This window comes from Macaca mulatta, chromosome 16 (assembly GCF_049350105.2).
Source record: "Macaca mulatta isolate MMU2019108-1 chromosome 16, T2T-MMU8v2.0, whole genome shotgun sequence".
Classification (NCBI taxonomy): Eukaryota; Metazoa; Chordata; class Mammalia; order Primates; family Cercopithecidae; genus Macaca; species Macaca mulatta.
The window spans coordinates 1,856,410-1,883,093 of record NC_133421.1 but is presented as its reverse complement, the minus strand read 5'-3'; the positions used below and the strand labels follow the sequence as shown (position 1 = coordinate 1,883,093).

The 26,684-nt window shown below is 54.3% G+C and overlaps 1 protein-coding gene across 29 annotated transcripts in view; it reads left to right on the top strand.

Moving 5' to 3' along the window:
* Nucleotides 1-26,684, top strand: part of RPH3AL (rabphilin 3A like (without C2 domains)) — a 178,283-nt gene that overhangs the window by 117,767 nt on the left and 33,832 nt on the right. For all 29 annotated transcript variants that reach the window (XM_077969754.1, XM_077969764.1, XM_077969779.1 and 26 more), the window contains one exon: nucleotides 23,097-23,271. In XM_077969754.1, the coding sequence (XP_077825880.1) occupies nucleotides 23,097-23,271 (175 nt within the window). The remainder of the gene's footprint in view (nucleotides 1-23,096; nucleotides 23,272-26,684) is intronic.

Genomic DNA, 26,684 nt, shown 5'->3' with positions numbered 1-26,684 from the left:
GTTGTTTCCTGATTTTTTAATGATCATCATCCTAACTGGTGTGAGATGGTATCTCATTGTGGTTTTGATTTGAATTTCTCTGATGGCGAGTGATGATGAGCATTTTTTCGTGTGTCTGTTGGCTGCATAAATGTCTTCTTTGGAGAAGTGTCTGTTCATTTCCTTCGCCCATGTTTTGATGGGGTTGTCTGATTTTTTCTTGTAAATTTGTTTAAGTTATTTGTGGATTCTGGATACTGGGAGCATTCCCTTTGAAAACGGGCACAAGACAGGGATGCCCTCTCTCACCACTCCTGTTCAACACAGTGTTGGAAGCTCTGGCCAGCGCAATCAGGCAGGAGAAAGAAATAAAGGGTATTCAGTTAGGAAAAGAGGAAGTCAAATTGTCCCTGTTTGCAGATGACATGATTGTCTATTTAGAAAACCCCATTGTCTCAGCTCAAAATCTCCTTAAACTGATAAGCAACTTCAGCAAAGTCTCAGGATATAAAATCAATGTGCAAAAATCACAAGCATTCTTATACACCAGTAACAGACAAACAGAGAGCCAAATCGTGAGTGAACTCCCATTCACAACTGCTTTAAAGAGAATAAAATACCTAGGAATCCAACTTACAAGGGATGTGAAGGACCTCTTCAAGGAGAACTACAAACCACTGCTCAGTGAAATAAAAGAGGACACAAACAAATGGAAGAACATACCATGCTCATGGATAGGAAGAATCAATATTGTGAAAATGGCCATACTGCCCAAGGTAATTTACAGATTTAATGCCATCCCCATCAAGCTACCAATGACTTTCTTCACGGAATTGGAAAAAACTACTTTAAAGTTCATATGGCACCAAAAAAGAGCCCACATTGCCAAGAGAATTCTAAACCAAAAGGACAAAGCTGGAGGCATCATGCTACCTGACTTCAAACTATACTACAAGCCTACAGTAACCAAAACAGTATGGTACTGGTACCAAAACAGAGATATAGACCAACGGAACAGAACAGAGCCCTCAGAAATAATACCACACATCTACAGCCATCTGATCTTTGACAGACTTGACAAAAACAAGAAATAGGGAAAGGATTCCCTCTTTAATAAATGGTGCTGGGAAAACTCTGGCTAGCCATATGTAGAAAGCTGAAACTGGATCGCTTCCTTACGCCTTATACAAAAATTAATTCAAGATGGATTAAAGACTTAAGTGTTAGACCTAAAACCATAAAAACCCTAGTAGAAAACCTAGGCAACACCATTCAGGATATGGACATGGGCAAGGACTTCATGACTAAAACACCAACAACAATGGCAACAAAAGCCACAATAGACAAATTAAAGAGCTTCTGCACAGCAAAAGAAACTACCATCAGAGTGAACAAGCAACCTACAGAATGGGAGAATTGTTTTTTTTTTTTTTTTTGTGGAGCTGGCATCTCACGATGTTGCCAAGGCTGGCCTCAAACTCCTGAACTCAACCAGTCCTCCTGCCTCTGCTGCCCTAAGTGCTGGGATTACAGGCATGAGCCGCCATGCCCGGCAGGGTTGGTCTTTAAATAATCTGCAACCCACTTATCCTGGAGGTGACAAGCAGCACACTGAGGTCTTCCAAGTAGGAGACTCTTCCTCAGTCTGGGCCTCACAGGCCTATGGAAGGTCAGGATCATCGGGGGCTCCCAAATTCCGCAGCCAGCCCCAGCCGCTGGTGGGAAATGGCCGTGCTCGCCAAGCCTGAGCCCGGCATCCTTGTGGCACCTGCTTCCCGGGCAGGCGGCCTGTGCTCACCGCGCGCTGCCATCTGTTTCTCCACGCTGTTTCTTTCTCTCCTGGTTCTGCTGTTACTTGCAGTTTGGATTTTTGCTGCAAACAGCTTTGCCAGAGGGCCCCCTCCGGAGGCCTGTGAGTGCGTTCAGGAGTGGGTGGCTGGTGCCGCGGTGGGCGGCTGCCTGAGCACCCGTCCGTCTGTGCCCGGCTCACTCTGGGCTACTGTCACGGCATCCGTGGGGGACCCGGATGGTCACACTTCCTCAGTGTGCTGGTCGCCTCCCGCGCCTCCCTGGCTGTGCCGGAGGGACCCGCTATCAGGGCAGCCTCCTGGCCTCCCACACGTGGGCGGTGGCAGGAGGAGCGGGCTCTGGTGCCCACCAGCCCCCAGGGCAGTCTGCCTCATGGGGACTCCTGCACCGTGCTCCTGTAGGCGGACTCAGCCGTCCCACCCTCCCCTGCCCCTTGCCTGGGGCGTCTGCCTGAGCGGTGCCTGTGCGCTGGAGGAGTTTGCCTCTGAGAGATCCAAGGGGCTGCTGACTTTCTCAGCGCTGTGCCCCAGTCCGCGAGTTCGTTGTTCACACCCAGGCACGCGAAAGGAGTCCCATCATTCACAGCAGGCATGAGCTGAGTGCCCACTAAGGGCCAGGCCGTGAACATCCCGCTTCTTCCCCACGGGAGCCCATTGTCCCCTGTGCCAGTTGGAGAAACTGAAGCTTAGAGCGAGGAGTTCACGAGCCCAAAGACGCTAGATGTGCCTGATGGAGCCAGGCTTGAAGCCAGATGTATCTTCCTCCAAAACACCTTCTCACAACTCTATTCATTGAATCACTTACTCCTCTAATGTTCACTGAGGATTTGCCACGTGCCGGGCACTGTTTGAGGCCCTTGGAAAACAGCCGTGGTGAACTAGCTCTGACTTGAGCTTGCGTTCTAGGGGGGACTGGGCCTGGGGGTGGGGCACAGACAATGAAACCTAAATAAGCAGATCATATCACATGTTAGGTCTGAATAGGAAAAAGAATGAGTAGGTCAGGCACAGTGGCTCACACCCAGCACTCTGGGAGGCTGAGGCAAGAGGACTGCTTGAGGCCAGAAGTTCAAGACCAGCCTGGGCAACATGGTGATACCTTGTCTCTGAAAAATAAAACATCATCCGGGCCTGGTGGCGTGAACCTGTTCCCAGCTACTCAGGAGGCTGAGGCAGGAGGATTGCTCGAGCCCAGGAGTTTCAAGCTGTAATGAGCTATGATCACACCACTTCACTCCAGCCTGGCAACAGAGCAAGACCCTGTCTCTAAAAAGAGAAAAGAAAAGAGAACTAAAAAGAACTGCGTAAAGGAATCAGGAGTGTTGGGAAGGCTGGGTGGGCGGGAGGTGGCCGTGTTAAGGTAGACTGGCCACCACTGCATACCCATTAGGATGGCTGTTATCTAAAACGCAGAAAGCACCAAGCATTGGTGAAGATGTGGAGAAATTAGGACCTTGTGCGCTGTTGGTGGGAATGCAAAGAGGTGCGGCCGCTGTGGAGAGCAGCGTGGTGGTTCCTTGAAACGTTAAACAGAATTACCACTGGGCTCAGCAACCCCGCTTCTGGGACTACGCCCAGAAGAACTGAAAGGAGGGACTCAGATCGATGTGTGTACACCCGTGTTCCTCGCCACATTATTCTCAAGAGGCAAAACACGGGAGAAACACAAGTGTCTGTCGTCAGACGGACGAATACACAAAACGTGGTATAGACGTAAATGTTACTTGTGTTCTTCAGCCTCCTAGAGGAAGGAGATTCTGACACTCGCTGCATCTCAGATGAACCTTGAGGACAGAGTACCAAGTGAAAAGAGCCGGACGCAAAAGGACAGATACTGTGGGATTCCATTTATATGAGGTCCTAGAACAGCCAAATTCTTAGCGACGGGAAGCAGAAAGGCGGTTGCCAGGGGCTGGCAGAGGAGGCAGATGGGGGGCGTCAGTGCTGAATGGGCAGAGTTCAGTCTGGGATGATGAAAAAGTCCGGAGGATGGATGGTGGCGATGGTCGCACAACCCTGTGGATATACTTAATGTCACTCAACTGTATACCTAAAAGCAGTTAGAATGGTGCATTGTATGTTTTGTACATTTTATCACAGGTAAGAAAGGTAGACGGGCCAAGGTGGGCTTCTTTGAGAAGATTCTGTTTCAGTCGACTTGAAGCAGAGGCAACAGGAGGCCAGCGGCTATCTGCAGGGAATGTGTTCCAGGGAAAGGGATGCTGTCTCATGCTCAGGGTGTTCACAGTGAAGCCGGGGGCCAGCGAGGCTCCCCACTTTCTAAGTACTGGGCCCTGGTTCCCCTAAGGCTGGTGGCAGGTGTCAGGTGGTCCTAGAAGGCTCCCTGGTTGTGGGCAGTAGGGAAGTGGGCTGACGTGGTTCACCGAAACACCCTGGCCCACCAGAAATGCAGCCCACAGCTCCTGACATTTGACTCTGTGGGGCCCCGGGCGACCATCACTTTTTCAGCCATAGCAGGTGAGCTCAGAGTGGGCAGAGCTGGGAGTCCTGCAGCCTGCAGCCAGCCTTGACTGCGACAAGGTGCAGGGTGTGAATCCACCCCACGGGTCAGCTGATGGGACACTGTCCAGACACAGCAGCCACCCTGCCTACTCCCTCCTCCCTGCTGGGCCTCCTGCTTTTCCCCAGTGCCATGCCCTCCTGTGCGTGCCCCTGGGGAAGGGGGCGAAAAGCTAAGGAGAAAGCATCTGAATTTGGTCTTTCTCTTGCATTCATTTGAATAAAAATTTGGATGAGCCGATTCTTCTGCCCGTTTTTCAGATGCCAAGTGACATTGGCTGGCACAGTGGTGCCCCTCCCCCTAGCCAGCTGTCTCGCAGATGGAGACTGGGGAGTAGAGGGTGGCACCGTCCTTCAGGAAGTATTTAATAAGCTCCTAGGTGGTGCCCAGCCTGGAAAAACACACCCATCCCCTCTTCTCAAGAAATAATTCAAGACGCATGTTCTCCCGAGGGCCAGAAAATTCTTCTGAAGAAAAACAGAAGCAGAAGAGAACTGGGCCTTGCTGAGATCCTCCTCTGGGCGTGGCATGAGGCTTGGGGAGGGGGGAACAAATGTTCCCGTTTTCCAGCTACACGGAAGCTCCCGGCCCTTACGTGGGAGTCCGAGGACTCGCAGAGCTGGGAGTCCACCTGGGCTGCTGGACGGGCTCTTCCTACTGGATCAGCTCCCTCCCCCTGCTCCCTCCGCCTGCCCTCAGACCCTCCTGTTCCAGGCCGAGGCTGCAGGCTGGAGAAGTACATTCGGACAGAAGTGGCCTTTCATCCCTGTCTTCTCCTTAGTTGCCAACGTGGTGACTCCCGACTGTTATATCTGGGGGACTCCTGAGTCCCTGCTTCTCATCTCCTTGCCCTGACTTTGTAAATGGTTCCTTCCCAGACTGGGTTCATGCTCCCACAGAAAGCCCAGCCCAGTCTGGCCCTGACTGTCATGTACAATTTGCATCTCTGAACTTGGCTTTGGGTCCCAGGACCTGGTTGTCCTCTGGGCCCCTGAACTTTACCAGCTGCTGCCAACCCCACATTGACTTGAGGGTCAGTGTCATGACCATGGACCAGCTCCTGATGCTCCTTGTCTGCAAATTAAATCGGAGAAGCCTCTTCTGCAGGAGTCCCGGCTGGTTCATCGTGTTGCGCCTGGCACCTCGTCAGTTCTAAGTATCATCTTCACGACATTTGACCTGGAAACCCGCTCCTAGGTGTGGCCCCAGAGAGGCTGTGCTTCCCGGGAAACAGGCCACAGATGCACGTGGGAGTATTTTTTGTAAGAGAAAAAAACCCTGGAAATAATAACCTATTATACATGTCCCTTCACGTAGAAAGGATGAATTTTGGCTGTGAAATAATAGGCAGCAGTGAAAAACGTAACTGCAGCTCAGCTCACCAAAGGACGCATTAAAAATACAGTGAGGCTGGGCGTGGTGGTTCACACCTGTAGCCCCAGCACTTTGGGAGGCTGAGGCAGGAGGATTGCTTGAGCCCAGGAGTTTGAGACCAGTGTGGGTAACGAGGCGAAACCTGTCACTACAAAACTTTTTTAAAAATTAGCCTGGTGTAGTGGCTCATGCCTGGTGGTCCCGGCTACTCGGGAGGCTGAGGTGGGAGGATTGCTTGAACCTGGGAGGTGGAGGTTGCAGTGAGCCACGGTGGTGCCGCTGTACTCCAGCCCAGGCAACATCATGAGGCCCTGCCTCAAAAAAACAAAAAAAAATGAAAACAAAAACAAAGTTAAAATCTTAATATAACTATTAACTCTCCAGAGCTTAGCTAACAGCCTGCTGTTGACTGAAAGACTTACCAATAAAGAACATTCAGTCAGCACATTTTGTGTATTATATGCATTATATACTATATTCTTACAATAAAGTAAGCTAGAGAAAAGACAATGTTATTAAGAACGCCATAAGCAAGAGAGAATTTACTCTTCACTAAGGGAAGTGGGTCATCGTGCCGGTCTCATCCTCGTCTTCGTGTTGAGTAGGCTGCAGAGGAGGAGGAGGAGGAGGAGGAGGAGGAGGAGGAAGGGCTGCTGCCTTCCTTGTCTCTGGGGTGACAGAGGGAGAGGAACGTCCAGCTCGGAGTGGGCTTGTGTAGCCGCAGCCCATGTGGTTCATGGGTCAACAGGATTTATTTAGAAATGTGGCCGGGCGCGGTGGCTCACGCCTGTCATCCCAGCACTTTGGGACCAAGGCCGAGGCGGGCGGATCACGAGGTCAGGAGATCGATACCATCCTGGCTAACACGGTGAAACCCCGTCGCTACTAAAAATACAAAAAACTAGCCGGGCGCGGTGGCGGGCGCCTGTAGTCCCAGCTACTCGGGAGGCTGAGGCAGGAGAATGGCGTGAACCCGGGAGGCGGAGCTTGCAATGAGCTGAGATCCGGCCACTGCACTCCAGCCTGGGTGACGGAGCGAGACTCCGTCTCAAAGAAAAAAAAAAAAAAAAGCATACATATGTGGTTTTTTTAAACTAGAAAAGCAAGAGCTTGCTTAATACAAAATTCCAGTTGGTAGTTACCACTGAGAAGGGAGGGTGGGTTACGGGAGCTGCTCAGATCCGGCACCATTTTATTTCCTGATAAACTCACAGGTATTTACTCGAATATGATTCTTTGAAATGTCTGTATGAAATACACTTTTGTAGGTTTGCTGGCTTTCACGGGCATACACCCAAAAGATGAGAGGAGGTCACTAAAATCAGGCAAAAAATAAGAAGCTTGAACCAGTGATACGGAGAGAGACCTGTAAGATCTCCCCGAATGCAGGGAAAAGCCAAAGAGCTGAACGTGGTCAGGAGGCAGCGATGGCTCTGCAAGACGGAGAAAGCAGCGGAATCCAGAACTAGAGGCTTTCCCTGAGAGGAAACAAGGCCTGTCGGATATGAGGTGCTGATCAAATACGTAATTGGAAAAGTGTCCCCAGATGTCGCCCCCACGCAGCGCCACCCTCGAACCCCGCTGAGGAGGGCTCGGCCCCGACAGGGTTTCTCTTTGGCTTGGGAGCGTGTTTCTGAGGCTGTGTTTAAACACAGGCATATTTGTTGTCCTGGGAATTGAATAAAAATCATGAAGCTCCTCTGAAAAGACCTGGTTCGGTCTAACTGGCCGGCCCCATTTTCTGCCTCTGGCCCCTATTCATTTCCCGTGTGCAGCCCACTCCACCCGGCACAGGGCACGGCTTCACAGCCAAACACCGTGGTACAGGCCTGTCCTCTCTCAAGCCGGTGGCAGAGCAGCCTCAGTACCCGGGCTCGAAAGGATTCCATGCTGCGTGCCGGCTGAATGTGAGGGGAGTGCGTGCCAAATGTTGACCACACGAGTCTTTAAGAGCAGCAGATGAAAGTGTCATTGGCCTCCGTGGATTTGCTGAGCTTCCAAGAGCATCTGGACAAAGGGAGAAGACGGTCTGCAGGACCAGAGAGCAGACAGGGGCTCCCGTTCTCAGCAGCTCCTAGGGACCTTTCCTCATCACAGGTGACGTGAGAGACGATACAAAGGCCATGGGGCGTCCGTGGGGCACAGACCCCGAGGCTGGGCTACAAGGTGGGGTGAGGCCAGATGTGAAGCTCGGCAGCCTGTCGCGAAGTTCTCCCTGATCCAGGGCCGCGCAGCCCCACAGCCATCGGGAGCCAGCGCTGGGCGACACCTCCCTCTGTGGCTGGCAAGCGCTCCTCACGGGTAATTGTGTAGAAGCCGCGCAGAAGCCAGCCCCTCGCCAGGGGTTAATGGAAGCCAAAGCATTTCCTCTAGTTCTGAAATAATCCAGCTGAGGTGTTTAAATCATCTGTCAAGTAAACAGCGCCCTCGGAAATCTGTTTCTCACTCCCGTTTTTCCTTTCTACTGTGCTGGCAATTGCCTGCCTCCCAGACTGACCTGGTTGCTCAAAAACCCACTTGAAATGAAGAGGAAACTCAGGCTCTGGAGAAAGCTGTGCTCTTCTAGGCTGAGTGGGGAGCTTTGCTGCTCCAGGGGGGATTTGGAAGAAAGGGCAGGTGCAGGTGCCTGCTCTGTCTTTCCTGGGGTGTGAATTCCAGCCCATCTCCTGGTGAGGGCAGGGCCCTCCAAGTGGGTACAGGGGAGCCAGCCAGTGGCGGGGGGGGGGGGCGGGGGGGGGCAGCGGACTTTCCAGGCAGGATGAATTTGATGAATCCGTGCACTCCCACCGGGGTTGGGGGAAGCACAGTGATGCTGGGGGCTTTCTCCCTGGCTCACCAGCATGCACGCAGGTGGACACACACACACACCCCACGGGGGCCTTAAAGTGTCATCTTTTAAAACACAAATACATGAATCCTCCTGGAAGAGGGGTCTCACTTCGCTTTGAGCTCACACCTCAATTAGGAATGAGTTAGCACTTTAGAAGGGATTGGACCGGATGGATGCCCGGGTGGGGAGAGAGGCAGGAGGAAGAGGCTGCCCACAGCTCTGCCCAGCTGTCCTGGTGCGGCTCAGACCCTCTTAGGGGCTTGGATCCCTTCCTTGTGCTTTGCGCCCTCACGCTGAACATCTGCCGCAAGCAGAGGCTCACCCTGGGCTGGAAGTCAGCGGAGCCCTCCCAGAACAGAAGAACCCAAAGGCAAGGAATAAACACCCATGCAGGAGAGAAGACAGCCCACTGTGGATCTGTGCCCCCGGCCTCCCGTCTGCAAGACCATTGGATTTTGCTTCCTTAGCTCGATCTTAGAACTGTTCAGGAGATGCTTAATAAATGTGATTTGGATGAATTAATATCCACTGACTCCCTCTTCAGATGCTGTTTGTGTCATTTCCCGAGGTCAGGGAAGGAAATAATGAGGAAGGAGTTACCCTAAACTTGATTCCTACTGAACAGAAAAGGACAACAAGGAGAAATTATAAACAGAGCCCAAGAGAGGGAAGAGGGAAGGAAGGAATAAAAGAAAAAACCGTCAGCAGATCAAGTATTTCAGGATGACAAAGCTGTTTCCTAGTTTTAATTCTGCTGGTTGTCTTAACTGGATATGTGTATGCATATAAATAACTTGAATATTCAAAGCTATACTTATCTAATCACTTATATTACAATAGACAAAGTAACTCTTGGCCAGGCACCTGTAATCCCAGCACTTTGAGAGGCCAAGGGGGGAGGATCGCTGGAGTCTAGGAGTCCAAGACCAACCTGGGCAAAATGGTGAAATCTCATCTCTCTTTAAAGAAATTACAAAAAAAATTAGTTTGGCATGGTGGCACACGCCTGCAGTCCTGGCTACTCGGGAGGCCTAGGTGGGAGGATCGATTGAGCCTCGGAGGTGGAGGTTGCAGTGAGCCGAGGCTGCACCACCACGTTCCAGCCTGGGTGACAGAGCAAGGCCGTGCCTCGAAGAAAAAAAAAAGTCTCTTCCCTCTTCTTATAAAGTGTGAGGAACCCAAAGTGTTTATTTCCAGCTACTTTTTGGGTTTTATTGAGACAATCTGGAACTTTAGGTCAGATTTGTTTTGTTAACTGATTCTTTTATATCTACTTTCAAAGCATAATTTCTTTCAGATTTTCATGTTTTGTAGTTATGGGTACATCAGTAATTTAGGCTGAATTTTGTCTTTCGTTGACCACCATGAATTCTCGGGTACCACGAGTTCCCCATTCCCGAGATTTTTATTTTACTTCGTCTGCTGGTCACCTGAGCTGTGATACACCTGTAAGCAGGTGCTTGGGGAAGAATGGCTGCACCGCTGTGTTCCGTTTTTCCCGATACCAGTCACAGGTGGAAGCGTCGTCCTCCACCCTTAGAAGAGCAAATGCTGACCTCTTTCTGCGTTGGTCCCGCGTGGTCCCAGATGCGTCCAACAGGCCTTGTGATGTGCTTCGTGCACTCCTCACACCGATCAGCGGAAAACCACCGTGCAGTGGTCACACACACGCTGCGGATTCCGAGTCCCCATCCAGCGTGCACAGCTCGGAAGGGTAATCCTGCTGTCAGCCAGAACTTTGAGGTAGGCTGGCTCTATTTGGTTTTGAGTGACAGATGGCATTTCCAGTAGAAAACACTGCTAGAAACAAGTATGTATGTTACCTCAGCACACCTCACGTCAGCTGGGCTTGTTCAGTATTGGTGTGGGTCCAAGGCTCTTGGAGAGTCCAGCTTGTCGCACGTGGCCAAAACTGTGGCTTTGAAACCTGATCAGAGATCACCGCCCAGCCGTCTTGGAAAGTAGCGTTGTGTCCACTAACAGCACGATACCCCCAGGCCCTTGTTTCCTGCTGGACCCAGCTCTGCCTGCCCCTCTGCAGTGAAACTTTGGTTCCCCTTGAAAACCTGACGAGGTGCCCGCGGCCAAAAATCTGACTCTGAGTGTTTAGGTGGGGGCAGTGATGTGCCAGAAGGAACTTGGCCTTCTTCAGGGACAGAAGTGTCGGTGTGTTCCCAACTTACACTGATGTTCTCAAACTAACCATAACCTCACAAAGTCTCTTCCATGGCAGAAAATTTTACTTACTATGTTCCTTTCCTTTCCTGAGCTACCAGCTTTTCTCCCTTAAGCTGCATCCGGACTCAGGATACCAGCCATAGACTGTGCCGGCTCCCCACGAGTCGACCTGCCGTGCAGACTGAGGATTTAATAATATCAACAAACAGTTACCAATCTGTTACATTTTAATTTTAATCAAAGTAACACATCATATGGTTTTAAAAAATCAAATTGTTCAGAAGAGCTAACGCTGGGGAACGGCAGTCGCCCGGCAGGTTCCTTGCCAGCATGTCACCCGCTGCTGCCTGTTCGTCCACGTGCCGGTTCCTGCCGTGCCTTTCTTGATTTACCAACTTGGGAGACTCTCTATTGACTCCTGGCCATGCAAGGTGAGGAGCTGGCTAGTTTGGACTGCTCTGCTTCCCGTCTCTCCCCTGATGTTGATCATTTTGTTATGACTTTCAGCTCTTTAATTTTGTGACTTTGTATAATATTCTCCTCTGTCATCTTCCATCAGCTTTGGTACCCTGGACTCCCTCTGTGTGAGCTGTGGGTATGGAGGCCTCCTCTTCCTCCCCCACGCCCACTTCCCTCCTTGTCTAGTTGGTATCTTTACTTGTAGATAGCCAGCATTTACATTTAGATTCTGTTCTTTGCTATGATTAATTCTTCCATGCTTTATGATTTGTGCCCGGGTCTTCGGGCAGGTGACGGAGTGATGACACCAAGAGGCTAATGTCATCGAAAGAATTTGTTGCTCACAGTTCCCGAGAAGAGGGGACCACCTCGTCGGGCAGGGCCACGTGGGAAGCACCAGAGCCAGTCGTGGGCAGGGGAGAGGGGAGAGCATGTCCACAGCCTTTACTGGGGCTCCTGTGGGGACAGCAAGGTGGGGCCGGTCTGAATAACCCCGCGGGCTTTGTGGCACAGGGGCTGTCCCTTGTTGTCTGGTCCCTGGCTCTGCATTGATTTAGGGCAGGGGAAATATTGACCTGGTGTGTGGGTGTTAGATAAAGGAGATGGCTCGGGGCGTGGACTTGGGATTCGTTTGATGGTTTGTCACGTGACTTTTGCACACCCACAAAAGCTGGGTCACAGGGAGGATGTAAACAGCTTGGCCGGGCTGGCCTCGAATTCCTGGCCTCAAGTGATCCTCCCACCTCAGCCTCCCAGAGGGTTGGGATTATGAGCGTGAGCCGCTGCACCTGGCTGGGATTTACATTGTAAAAAAATTATTTTGTAGACCAGGCACTGTGGCTCACGCCTGTAATCCCAGCACTTTGGGAGGCCGAAGTGGGCTGATCATGAGGTCAGGAGTTCAAGACCAGACTGGCCAACATGGTAAAACCCCGTCTCTACTAAAAATACAAAAATTAACCGGCGTGGTGGCGGCACCTGTAATCCCAGTTACTCGGGAGGCTGAGGCAGGAGAATCACTTGAACCCGGGAGGTGGAGCTTGCAGTGAGCCAAGATCGTGCCACTGCACTCCAGCCTGGGCGACAGAGCAAGACTCCGTCTCAAAAAAAAAAAAAAAAAAGTAAGCATTAAACATCTTAGGCTCAAACGTATGCGAGGATCACATTTTTATGATGACCTTGACCCCTAGACCACCCCGAGGAGAATGTTCCCACTATTCCGAGCAAACATTCCTTTTCAACTCTGAATTTCTCCAACCCTGTCACATTTTAATTTACCCAGTATTTGGGCCATGATGTTCTGGTGTAACTTTTAGTTTTTCCTGGAGTTTTTATTGACTGTGTTTCTTATTGACAACAGAATAATGAAACTTTACATCCTCTTTTATGCAGTTTTTTATTTTACCATCTATCGTGTGGAGCCTTCTGTTTTCCTGTGAGATCCCCTCCAGGCCCCGGAGTAGTTCCCGATTGCTGCCAGGAACTTCCCCTCAGCTCACCTTTTGAGGCGGAGACCGTTTCCAGGATCCTACGTTTTCCTCTTTCTTGTTTTTCACTGGTGTTTTTCTGGAACCCGTCCTTAAGTACTTCTTAAAAGGAGTATGTGAGAGGGAAACTCAGCGTCCTTGCCAGTTTAAAAATGCCGGTATTCTGCCCTCCCATTGGGTTGATAGAATTCCAGATCCAGAGTCTTTCGGCAGCCACTGTTCCAGCGGCAGGTCTAAAGCAATTCTGAGCCTGCTTTCCTTGTAGGTGGCCTGTCTCTTCCCCGTTAGTCAACTCGAGCCACCGTAATGACGTACCACGGACTGAGCGGCGCAAACCGTGGGAATTTGCTTCTTACCGCTCTGGGGAGGGGGAAGATCAAGGGGCTGTTTCAGATCCCTGGTGACTTCGGATCCCTGGTGAGGGCTCTCTTTCTGGCTTGCAAGTGGCTGTGTTCCCGCTGTGCCCTCACAAGGCAGAGAGAGAGAAGACGCACATCCTCCTGGCGTCTGTCTCTTCATAAGGGCGGCAGTCACCCTCATGGCCTCATCTAAACCTAATTCCCTTCCCCAGGCCCATCGCCACTCACCAGCACGTGAGGGTTGGAGCTTTGACATGTGGATTTGGGGTACACAGTTCAGCCCCCTGCACCCCCGAAGAGCCTGTGCTTCTCCTAAGTAGCCTGAGTTACTGAAGCCTTGCAATTTGGATGTGTGTTCAGTTGACTATTTGTTGGGTATCTGCCGTGCGCTGGCACCTGCCGGGCTCCCACTGTCATGGAGCTTTCCCTGCAGCAGGAAACAGACACAGAAACAGGTGCTCCTAGCCCAGGGTGTGTGTGTAGCAGTGGAGACATGCAAGATTCTGTCTGTGGAAGCTTCTGGATAAGTGATTTCCCAGAGGCTGGAGATGAGCTAGTCCAGGGAAGCGAGAAGTAACAACGTCTTCAAGAGGAGAGCTTAGTGTGGTCAAGGGAGTGAGAGCAGGTGTGCCTGGCGATGGGGTAGGGGGGTGAGAGGTGAGGCTGAGAGGGAGGCCGGGTCCTGGGGCGTTGTTGGCCTGCTGTGGAGTTTAACTTGCCTGTTACGGTTCCTGGGAGGCCAGCATTGTGAGTGTGTGTTCAGGTAACGGGGGAGGGAGGGGTACTGCCTCTGCTCTGCCTGAGAGGGTTGGCCTTGAAGAGATCTTTCACCGCAGTATAAACGGGAAGACCGCTGTGTCACAGGTCGTTTCCCATGGTTCTCCAAGACTGGTTCAGTCTGGAGCTTGTTAGGCAGACAGAGCACAGTCTACCTCGAAGGCAAGGTCTCCCCTCTGTCCCCCGGAGACAGTACCTTTGCTTGCCCTTCGTTGTCCATGTGGCCAGTCAGTAACAAAGCAGGCTCCTCACTGGGTCCCGGGAATCCGGAGATGGCTCAGGCACGGCCCTGCCCTTGAAGAGCTCACAGCCTCCTGCTCAGGAAGGTAGGTGAGTCAGCTCCAGCCCGGGCGTGGCGTGCTGTGCCAGTGGGACCACATGGCCTCCAGGAGCGTGGCAGAGGGACCCTGATTCTGCACGAAGGGGCACCCACTGAAGGCCTCCAGGGAAAGCGCGGCTGCCTGTTAGAGATGCCGATGAAAGGCACTCCAGGGGAAAGGAACAGCAGGTGCACAGGCCACAGACCGTCCCCTGCTCTGACCTGTGGGGTTGGGGCAGAGGTTGGACCCCGGGGCCAGTGGATAGGCTCGCCTGAGCTCAGGCCAGGTGCACTCTCAGGGTGGCGTGGGAGAAGGAGTAACACATGGAAGGGGTGGAGCAATGGAAAGAGAGGGGTCTTCAGGCTCCCCCTGCCCCACCTTCTCGGGTGGCAGGTCCGTGAGACTCTTCTTTCCAGCGCCAGCCTGACAATTACCACCTTCTCCAGCCACAACCGTTTAGGAAATGCTAGCGATTAGCCATTGTTATGGTAATTAAAATTCCCTGGGAACAGCTGGGCGAATATCCATTCGTATCTGCAGTCAGATTGGCCGTGAGCTGAAACGGTGATGCACACCCCCGAGCAGGGAGAGCAGCAGCACCAGGAGCATTTACTGCTGCCGGACACCCCAGCCACTGCCATGGCGGCTGTAGGTCTTTTCTCATTAAATGGCATTTTCAAGGCTGGCTGCTTTGCCGGCCTTATCACAGCAAACCACACGTGGGGAGCCGAGTAGGGTTTTGCAGAATTGCCCGGCTTCTCCAGAAAGGAACTGATTTTCAATCTGGGGGGTGGCCTGGGGTGGGGCGGGGGTTAATTCCCTCAAGGGCTTTTCCTGCCACTGTTCCTTGTGGGGAGCGGGCTGGGGAGGGGCAGGTGCGGATGCCAGACAGCGGGTGATGGGCCCAGCTGCACAGAGCAGAAGTCACGTGATTAAGGCTCCCGTGGTGTGTTTTTCAGAGTGGGGGTGGGCCGCAAGGAGAGAGAAGGCCTGTGGGTTTGCATAGATTGGCCTGGCGGGGGGGTTGCAGCTCAGAGCTCAGCCCAGCTGGGGTCGTTTGCACCTCACCTCACCAGACCTGCTCTCCCACGCGGAAGGCATTTTCCAAAATACTGACAGTGTGTTTTGTGCACGTCCGCGCGGGTGCACTTCCCGTACTGGCTGATACACCTGTGTGCTCCGGTCCCCGATGCTAGGACTTAGGAACTGCTGCTCCTCATGCTGGTCCAGATCACCGGCCACGCTGGGTGGTCAGGGTGAGTCCTCAGACCTTCCCCCTGGACTACACGACAGCACGAGAGAGTCGGAGCAGAGGCCCCGTTACGGTGGACTCAGGGAATGGCTGATCCGTCGGGTGCTCGAGGCTGATCCGTCGGGTGCTCATGGACCTGCCCACAGATCCCCAGGGAGGAATGTGGCCTGCCCGGCCTGTGGGGTCCTTGCCCCTGCTGGGCATAGATATCAGGGTGAATCGTACGCAGTCGATGGGCTTTTTTTATAGTTCAAAAATGATTGACTTAGCCGGCCGTGGTGGCGTGTTCCTGTGGTCTGAGCTATACGGGAGGCTGAGGTGGGAGGATTCCCTGAGCCCAGAGTGTCAAGGCTGCAGTGAGCCATGATTGTGCCACTGCACTCCAGCCTGGGCAATAGAGTGAGACCCTGTCTCAAAAAAAAAAAAAAAAAAAAAAAAAGGTTGACTACCCCCAAATGGCTGAGCACCAATGGCAGTTCAGCCTGATGCTTGGGGTCGTGTGATCTTTATCTGTCTTCCAAAAGAACTTCGCTGAGCAGCGATTTTCGAGTGGGGATGGGAGACAGACTGTTGCAGCAGGAGGCAAGGCTGAGGCACGGGCTGGGGGCTCGGATATGCCAGGGGAGGCCAGGCAGCTAGGGAGGAGAGGCTGGGAGCACCCTGGGCAGTCACGGAGGCTCACTGGGCTTTCCTCTCCACCAGCACACCCCCTCAAGCCCTTCCTCTTTATCCCTCTTTTAATCTGAAATAGGAAGTCCATTTGATTAATTACAGGAGCTTGGGTGAAACCCCCAGGCCTCTTCCCCAGGAAGGTGGCAGACTGTAGGTTGAGACGTGTTGCAGCAAACGACGCACAGCTGCCAACACAGCCATTCAGCCAGCGTTTACTGAACACCTACGATGTGTCAGGCGTGTGCTAGGAGCTTGAAGACGGTGGTGAGCAAGACGGCTGTGATGCTTCCTCCTGCTTGATGGGGCCTGGTGGGGGGACAGATGACAACAGAAGGACCAGCCAACAGGTGGAAGCATCCCACGCACCTATCAACAGATGACAAAATGTGATCTATCCGTGCAGGGGAACGTTGCTCAGTCTCGGGAAGGAAGGACATTCTGATATAGGCTCCCGCATGCGTGAACCCTGAAGAAGTGATGCCGAGTGAAATAAGCAGCAAAAAAGGACAGACACCATGCAGCTCTCCTTATAGGACATGCATAGAGTAGTCATATTCCTAGGGACAGACAAGGACAGACACTGTGCAGCTCGCCTTATAGGACGAACATAGAATAGTCATATTCCTAGGGTCAGACAGCAGACTGGGGTGGCCAGGCCCAGGGCGGCGGAGAGCTACTGCTTAGTGGTTACAGAGTTTCAGTTTTGCAAGATGAAGAGTTCTGGAGACGGATTGCACTTAGGGTGATACATTTTATGTTATGAATATTTTAACACAATGAAAACATTTAAAATGTTTTTAAAAGGACCATGCACACCCAGAGGCCAAACCCGTGGTCCATGGCTACAAAGGAGAAGCCCAGAAGGCCGTGAGGTGAGGACACGCTGGCACTGATGAGGTTACAGGAGGTTACAGTGTGCGGGAATGCAGCTCTGGGGCTTCTTAGTCTCTTCCCCTGACGCCTCACAACAGAGATGCCTCGGCCACGTTGCCACGTCACCCTGAGCATCAACCTGCCAGCTCCCCATTAAACAGCCTTGACTGGCTGGGCGTGAGGTGGGGGCAGCGCCCTCCGCCCCGAGGCCTGTCCTAGAGGTGGTAGGGCAGCTCCATTGTTCGCCCTGCGCCCGTCACTCCGGTGACACGTCCTGACGGACACCTCGCCCCAGGCCCACCATGGTTCCGTGGGAAATGTCCCCCATCGGGGTCCACAGAGGAGGCCTTGGATTCCGCCAGGGAGCGTACGCTGAGGTCCCCACCCTGAAAACACTCACTGGGGCCTCCTGGGAATGTGGCGTTTCCTCCTGGAGGGTGGCCTGACCGTGTCATCATCTGAACACACACAGTTCTCGACCCTGCCATCCCGCTCTGTGGAACACAGGCTGAGTATCATTAATCAGAAAAGCCAAGGCTGAAATGCTCCAAAATCTAAAACTCTTTGAGTGTATGATGCTTCAAGAAATGCTCATTGGAGTATTTCAGATTTCGGATGCTGAACTGGTTAAGTATGATGCAATTATTCTAAAATTCGAAAAAAGTCAAAATCAGAAGCACTTCTGTCCCAAGCATTTTGGAAAAGGGCAAAATCATCCCGCATTTCCTAAGGGCAATGACCGAAAACTGGCCCGATGCGGTGGGTACAGGCTGACGGCCGCGGTGGGTACGGGTGATGGCAGTGGTGGGTACGGGTGAGGGACGCGGTGGGTACGGGGTGAGGGATACGGTGGGTATGGGGTGACGGCTGTGGTGGGTACGGGTGAGGGACGCGGTGGGTACGGGTGAGGGACGCGGTGGGTAGGAGTGAGGGACGCGGTGGGTAGGGGTGAGGGACGCGGTGGGTAGGGGTGAGGGACGCGGTGGGTAGGGGTGAGGGACGCGGTGGGTACGGGTGAGGGACGCGGTGGGTACGGGTGAGGGACGCGGTGGGTACGGGTGAGGGACGCGGTGGGTACGGGGTGAGGGACGCGGTGGGTACGGGTGAGGGACGCGGTGGGTAGGGGTGAGGGACGCGGTGGGTACGGGTGAGGGACGCGGTGGGTAGGGGTGAGGGACGCGGTGGGTACGGGGTGAGGGACGCGGTGGGTACGGGTGAGGGACGCGGTGGGTAGGGGTGAGGGACGCGGTGGGTACGGGTGAGGGACGCGGTGGGTACGGGTGAGGGACGCGGTGGGTAGGGGTGAGGGACGCGGTGGGTAGGGGTGAGGGACGCGGTGGGTAGGGGTGAGGGACGCGGTGGTTACGGGTGAGGGACGCGGTGGTTACGGGGTGAGGGACGCGGTGGGTACGGGGTGAGGGACGCGGTGGGTACGGGTGAGGGACGCGGTGCGTACGGGTGAGGGACGCGGTGGGTACGGGTGAGGGACGCGGTGGGTACGGGTGAGGGACGCGGTGGGTAGGGGTGAGGGACGCGGTGGGTAGGGGTGAGGGACGCGGTGGTTACGGGTGAGGGATGCGGTGGTTACGGGGTGAGGGATGCGGTGGGTACGGGGTGACGGATGCGGTGGGTACGGGGTGACGGATGCGGTGGGTACGGGTGAGGGATGCGGTGGGTATGGGTGACGGCCGCGGTGGGTATGGGGTGAGGAATGAGATTGGAAACACAGGTCCCTCGATGGGGCGCTGGATTAATTAAGTTTAATAAATTCAAACTGTGGAACAATTAGAAATGATGATAGAGAAATTATGAATCTGGAGCGACGGCGTGATGTGTAGTCAGGTGTTGAGGGGCGGGAGCAGGTGGCATCTACATTAGCCCAGTTTTCAAACAAACAAACAAACAGTTTGCCCAGCCAGGGTGTGAGGAACTTCCCACCGCCACACTCCGCAGGGCTGTCTGTGGGCAGTGATGTAATAGGTGGCCTAGTTTCATTTTGCTTTTTTGTTATTGTGCTCATTTTGTGTGCTAGGTATGTATTTTTCAGGAAGATAAAAAAAGGGAGAGGCTCATGCTTGTAATCCCAGCACTTTGGGAGGCTGAGGTGGGCAGATGGCTTGAGCCCAGGAGTTTGAGACCAGCCTGGGCAGCATGGTGAAACCCCATCTCTACAAACAATACAAAGTTAGCTGGGTGTGTTGGCGCGCACCACCTACAGTCCCAGCTCCTCAGGAGGGTGAGGTGGGAGGATCCCCTGAGCCTGGGGCGGGGAAGGCTGCGGCGAGCCGATCGCACCACTGCACTCCAGCCTGGGTGACAGAGCGAGACCTGGTCTCAAAATAAAAATAAAAATAAAAAAGAGAAAGCTTTCGTGGCGGGTGGGGGAGACAGTGCGGTGTGCGGTTCAAAGCCTGTACAGGCCTCGCCGTCCACAGATGGCTCTTAAGGGCTTGCTTCATTGGTGTTCCCCGGCCCAGCCCACGGCGGAGGACAGGGGGGCGGCGCGCTCAGGGCAGGATGGGCAGAGCCTTTGCTCATCAGTGGGAGGCTCAGCGAGCCCTTTGCTGGCACCCGTGGCCCCCGTGACCTCTCGGACTTGGGCACCTGCTCTAATGAGCCTCGCGGGAGCTCTCCAGAGACGGGGTGGCCTTGGTGGCTGCTGTGTGTTTGCTTCTTCCTCCTGTCGGGCAGTCCCCTCCGCTCTGGGGTCCTGCCTGTAGGACACTAAGAGTTCACACTGACGTCCGACCCACTGAGGATTTATTCATCTGTAGTTTAGTGAGCATCTGCTTTGCGTCTGTAAACTGTTGGGTGAGACTCTGGGGCCTTCCGTGTGGAGTAGAGGCCCATGGAATGGTGTGCTGGTCTTGGGGAAATTGCTGAACTTGTTGGAGCCTCAGTTCCCCCACCTGAAAGGTGGAGATAATAACCAAGCTTCTTTGAGCCCTGTAATCACCACATGCCTCTGGGAAGGGGGAGGAGACTGGCTACTTTCGCACTTTGTGGATTTTTAGGCCACGTGCCTTTGTTACCCATTCGGATAAATATGTGTTGTAGGAAGGATTCGAGATATCAGAAAGGGTTTTCCAAAGCGGGTGCCACGAAGCATCCATCCCACCAGACAGGCTCAGGCCGTTCGCACAGCGTGGCTGGGAAGGCCAGTGAGGGATTCACGCCAGGGACCTCGTCTGGACTTGGCCGTCTGTGCCTGGTACTCTGAGCAGAAGGAGGTGCCCACAGCCTACTTGGCGGTGCAGACGCACATCACTCTATGAGTGGACGGTCAATGCTGCTCAGTTAGGTGCGGAGTCTATGCAGACCCATTACTACGGTCGAGTTTCTCTAGGAACCATCCGGGCAGATTTTGGGTAGAGAGCACGGTGTGTTCTTTTGCCCCTGGGATGACCCTGTGCACCTGAGCTTAGTAAAGGCTCTGAGAAGTCCCGCAGCAGTGGAGCCCAGTCAAGGCTCTGAGAAGTCCCACAGCAGTGGAGCCCAGTCAAGGCTCTGAGAAGTCCCACAGCGGTGGAGCCCAGTCAAGGCTCTGAGAAGTCCCGCAGCGGTGGAGCCCAGTCAAGGCTCTGAGAAGTCCCGCAGCGGTGGAGCCTAATAAAGGCTCTGAGAGTTCCCGCAGCGGTGGAGCCTAATAAAGGCTCTGAGAGTTCCCGCAGCGGTGGAGCCTAGTAAAGGCTCTGAGAGTTCCCGCAGCCGTGGAGCCTAGTAAAGGCTCTGAGAAGTCCCGTAGCGGTGGAGCCTAATAAAGGCTCTGAGAGTTCCCGCAGCGGTGGAGCCTAATAAAGGCTCTGAGAGTTCCCGCAGCGGTGGAGCCTAGTAAAGGCTCTGAGAAGTCCTGCAGCAATGGAGCTTGGTTTAACCTAGTACTTTTCAAGTGTATGTGATTAGAAAACTTTTTTGGTTTTTTTTGGCCTGGCTCTTGTTAATATCCCATAGTATTAATGTGCAGAGGAAGTTTGGGGGGTGGGAAGCAATGTCTCAGAATCAGGTGGACTCTGGTCTTCTGGTTTTAAATTCTTCTAGTAGGGAATTGACCCACCGGTGATAAAGCTGTTTGTGTTTGCCAGGTGGGAGGAGGGGGTGGCAGTGGTGCCCATGGGCCTCTCCTCTGTGGAGAGGCTGCTCTGTGCCTGGCACTGACCCTTGAGGCTTCATGGTTATTCTTGGGCCTGATCCTCAAGTCCTCTCTGTGAGATAAGCCTTGCTCCTGTGTTTGCCTAACGATGAAGAAACCGAGGGCCAGGGAGGTCAGTGTTGACAAATCACACCGGTGCTGGGCGCCGGACCCCGGATTCAAATTCAGGACGTCAGCTCGGAACCTTGGCCTGCCCTTCTCTGAGAAGGGTCATGTCAGTTGAGGTTTTTGCAAAGTGTTCGTTTACAGGCTCCCACGCCTCCTGACTAAATACCCTGAATTTATGTCCTTCATCAGAAAAGAGACTACACAGCATGTGGTGCTTTCTGAAGGAGGCATTAAAAATTTAGGGACCTTAACTCAGTGGCTGCTCTGAATTCCGATCAGTGGCTCCCTCTGAGACGCAGACCTTTCTGCTCCTGTGGGAGAGGCTGTCCCATCTGAGAAGCCTCAGAGAAGAGCTTCCAAGGGCTGTGATGTGGCCCAGCCCGGCTCTCCCTCTAGCCTCTGTTGGTCCCCCCTGGAGCCCTGAGCAGAAGGGACAGGAAGGAGGCAGGCGGGTGGCATCTTGTGAACACCTTCTGGGTGCCGTTTGCTCTGCTGAGCACTTCTAACTTTCTCAGAAGCTATCACATTTAATCAATTTAATCAATAAGGAAACTTAGGCTCAGAGAGGTTAAGTAACTCTCTCAAAGCCACACAGCGAGTGTGGAAGCTGCCATTGATCCAGCCTTGCTTCCAGGGACAGCAGGAGTGGGGAGCCTGGGTGTCCAAGCCGGGGGTGGTGGAGGAACAGAGGGACCCCTCAGAGCCCAAGGGGTTGTGCGTCCCAGACCAGAGCACCTCCCGCCCTTTGAGTTCAGGGTGGGCATCCCTGGATTCCTGGGGCTCTGCCCGCCTTTGGGGATGTCTGGCCAGGTTTAGGGTGACTCCTCACCACTTCCTAGGGCAGTGATAAAGGGATGCTTTGCACCTGCTTGGGCCCTGGCGGGCACCCTCTGACCCATCTGGCTCTCGGAGTTCCTGGGGGACCACATGCGGTCAAGAGGGGCTCCTGGGAGGCTCAGGACCCAAGGAGGATGGAACTGAGGCAGGAAAGAGGGTGGAAAGTCAGTGGCTGTGCCCTGGGGGCAGCCCAAACAAGCCTGGAGCTTTGTGGCCACTTCTGAGCCCCTTTCCCAAGAGACGGTGACAAACACGGCGAGAGGGGGTGACTCGGCGAGAGGGGGTGACTCGACGAGAGGGGACTTGGGACAGCTGAGGAACCGCGGGTGTTGTCCTTGAGAAGCTGGGGGTCTGGGCGTGGCACGAGGAGAGCTGGGGGCTGGGGAGGTGTCTGCAGGACCTTGCGGCTGGGAGGGTCCGTCCCGTGCAGCCCTGTGCCTCGGGCCAGCAAGAGAAGGTGCCCGGGAGGTCAGCTGGCGGGAAGGAAGTGCCAGTCACTGGCAGATCTAGTGGAAACTCAGCAGTGCCTGGTGGCTTGTGGGCTTCCTGTCACTAGGAGTTTTCCAGCAGGAGCCGGACAGGCCTGGGGATGGGCAGGGGTCTGACTAGGCAATCTCTAGGATCCCGCGTTGTGGAGGAGACAGACGGCAACAGTGGTCAGTTTTCATAAACATTTCTCACATGCCGGGCCCGTACGGAGGTCCCTGCTCTGCAAGAGAGAAACAGGAGGACGTGGACTTGTCTTCAAAGCAAGTGTAGACCCAGGTGCAGTGGTCCCAGCTGCTGAGGAGGCTGAGGCAGGAGGACCGCATGAGCCCAGGAGGTGGAGGCTGCATCACTGCACTCCAGCCTGGGCAACAGAGCAAGTCCTCAACTCTAAAATAAGGTAGAGAAAGAAGGTTTGGGGAGTTCATGGGACTTAGCTCCTGGTTGTCCTGAGTCCTGGGAAGGTGAGTGACAGCCCAGCCCATCAGCTGGGGAGGGCAGAGCCAGCGCTCCCGCTCCCACTCTGCGCCTAGCTCTGCGCGTCCTGCCTCCCGTCGTCTGGGCGAGGAGCAGGAGGGGAGACTCCTCTCAGTCCTGTGCCCCAAACAGCTCTCTCCCCAACGCAGGTCTGGAAGAGGTCGGGGGCCTGGTTCTACAAAGGGCTCCCCAAGTATATCTTGCCCCTGAAGACCCCTGGCCGAGCTGATGACCCCCACGTCCGACCTTTGCCAGTGGAACCCGCAGAACGAGAGCCCAGAGGCTCCGAGACCGGCCGCATCTACACGTGGGCCCGAGGAAGAGGTAAGTCCCCTCTGCGTGTCTCCCAGGACAGCCTATAACATCTGGGTCGTCAGGCAGCCCGGCAGATCGCAGGCACAAGGCCAGTCCCCCGGACCCTCCATCCACGTGGCTCATTCTGGTGACGCGTCCCTCCTCATGCCTTCTCCCGAGTGAGCAGCGGGGACCTCCAGCCGGTGATGTTCGCTCTGTGCAGGAGAGCGGCCGGAGGGCCCACGGGGGGCACCTTCACATACAAGTTCTGATCTGGGGGCGAGGGTGCCGTGAGCGGCGCTCTGCATCTTCACAGAAGTGGGATGTCAATTGAGGTTTTTTGCGAAGTATAAAACTTGCATCCTTCCCAGGCGGGCCCTCACCCTCTCTTCCTGGCACTTGTCTTGTGTCTCAGTAAGGGAGGACTCCTGGCTTCCTGGCCCTGATGAGTAAGGTGACTTTGTGCCCAGTGCCCCGGGGCGGGCGTTCTGGTGGCGGCACTAAGGTGCGTGTGTCCCAGGCGGCCTCCCCACTTGGCAATGATGGTGGCACCTGGTTGTGGGCCGCTCTCCACAGTTTTCATGACGCTTTGATGTTTGTGGTTTTATTTTCGAAGTTCCTGTCTCACAACAGGCTCGGAAGGTGGACAGGGTGGTTATTTAATGACTGCGTTTTATAGACGGGTGTACCTGTGGCTCAGAGGAGAGGAGGGACTCTCTCAGCAGGCGTGTGGCCGAGCTGGGATCCAAGGGCAGGCTCTCGCCCTCTCTGGTGTCCGGGTCCTCTTGCTCTGAAGTGCTCACGTTTCAGCCGAATACTTGGAGTCTGAGGGTCTGAGATGAGACAGGCAGAGCGGGGACGGAGGCTCATTCGGATCATGGCTCATCTTGGAGGAATGGACCTGGGACGATAGACCTGGTGGCCGCTGCTCAGGGATTGTGGAACATCTTGGTCTTCGGTTGTGACCTGACGTCTGACCATCTTTATGTCATTCGGGCTTTTTTTTTTTGCTACAACAGTAATGCGTGTTTAGCACAAACATGTGAAAGTTGTCCAGCGACGTAGGTAGAAGTACAAATCCCTCATCCCTGGACCTCCCAGGTAGATCGGCATCCGTGCCGTGGCGTGCAGCCTGCAGGCCGTTTGTCCTCAGCACCCCGGTGCCCTCGTAGCAGCCGCTCCTCGCTGGTCCTCCCGGACGCCGTGGACGCCTCTGCGGCTGTGAATTCAGCCCGCGACATCGCTGCCATGCACAGACTTCTGTGGGAACCGTGGGATGCAGTGCAGTGTAGACCGGGCAGGCGGCGGGTCCCTCAGGAGGAGGGGTGCAGGCCTGGCTGGGACACTGGCCTGAGGGGCACCATGGCCGCCCAGCCTGGAACTGAGTGTCCGATTGGCTGGGGAAGGGGCGTCCTCCCCCTGGTGCCTCTGCCGGCCACCCTCGGAGCCCCGGCTTTCTCTGCTGAGCCCTGACGTTTGTCCACGTCCCGCAGACAGTGGGAGCAGAAGCTGGTGGACACCTGCGGGTTTAAAATGCTGCTTGGAGCCCGTAGAGCAGGGGAGGCTGAAGGCGTGTGGGGCAGCTGTAGCCTACGCCCCCCTTCCAGAGCTGTCACCGCCCCGGCTGCTCCAAGTCAGGGCACACGCACACGGTCACACCTACATACACACATCCATATAGACACTCACACACCCCCCACACACACATCCACATCCACACACCCTCACACCCACACACACACTGACATCCACATCCACACACCCTCACACCCACACACACACACACATCCACATCCACACACGCTCGCTCACACCCACACACACACAGACATCCACATCCACACACCCTCACACCCACACACACATCCACATCCACATCCACACACCCTCACACCCACACACACACTGACATCCACATCCACACACCCTCACACCCACACACACACACACATCCACATCCACACACGCTCGCTCACACCCACACACACACAGACATCCACATCCACACACCCTCACACCCACACACACATCCACATCCACACACCCTCACACCCACACACACACTGACATCCACATCCACACACCCTCACACCCACACACACACTGACATCCACATCCACACACCCTCACACCCACATACACACTGACATCCACATCCACACACCCTCACACCCACACACACACTGACATCCACATCCACACACCCTCACACCCACACACACACACACATCCACATCCACACTTGCTCGCTCACACCCACACACAAACATCCACATCCACACACCCTCACACCCACACACACACTGACATCCACATCCACACACCCTCACACCTACACACACACAAACATCCACATCCACACACCCTCACACCCACACACACACTGACATCCACATCCACACACCCTCACACCTACACACACACTGACATCCACATCCACACACCCTCACACCTACACACACAAACATCCACATCCACACACCCTCACACCCACACACACACACTGACATCCACATCCACACACCCTCACACCCACACACACACATCCACATCCACACACCCTCACACCCACACACACACACACACACATCCACATCCACACACCCTCACACCCACACACACACATCCACATCCACACACCCTCACACCCACACACACACATCCACATCCACACACCCTCACACCCACACACACACATCCACATCCACACACCCTCACACCCACACACACACTGACATCCACATCCACACACCCTCACACCCACACACACACTGACATCCACATCCACAAACCCTCACACCCACACACACATTGACATCCACATCCACACACCCTCACACCCACACACACACATCCACATCCACACACCCTCACACCCACACACACACTGACATCCACATCCACACACCCTCACACCCACACACACACTGACATCCACATCCACACACCCTCACACCCACACACACACTGACATCCACATCCACACACCCTCACACCCACACACACACTGACATCCACATCCACACACCCTCACACCCACACACACACTGACATCCACATCCACACACCCTCACACCCACACACACACTGACATCCACATCCACACACCCTCACACCCACACACACATTGACATCCACATCCACACACCCTCACACCCACACACACACATCCACATCCACACACCCTCACACCCACACACACACTGACATCCACATCCACACACCCTCACACCCACATACACACTGACATCCACATCCACACACCCTCACACCCACACACACACTGACATCCACATCCACACACCCTCACACCCACACACACACAAACATCCACATCCACACACCCTCACACCCACACACACACAAACATCCACATCCACACACACTCACACCCACACACACACTGACATCCACATCCACACACCCTCACACCCACACACACA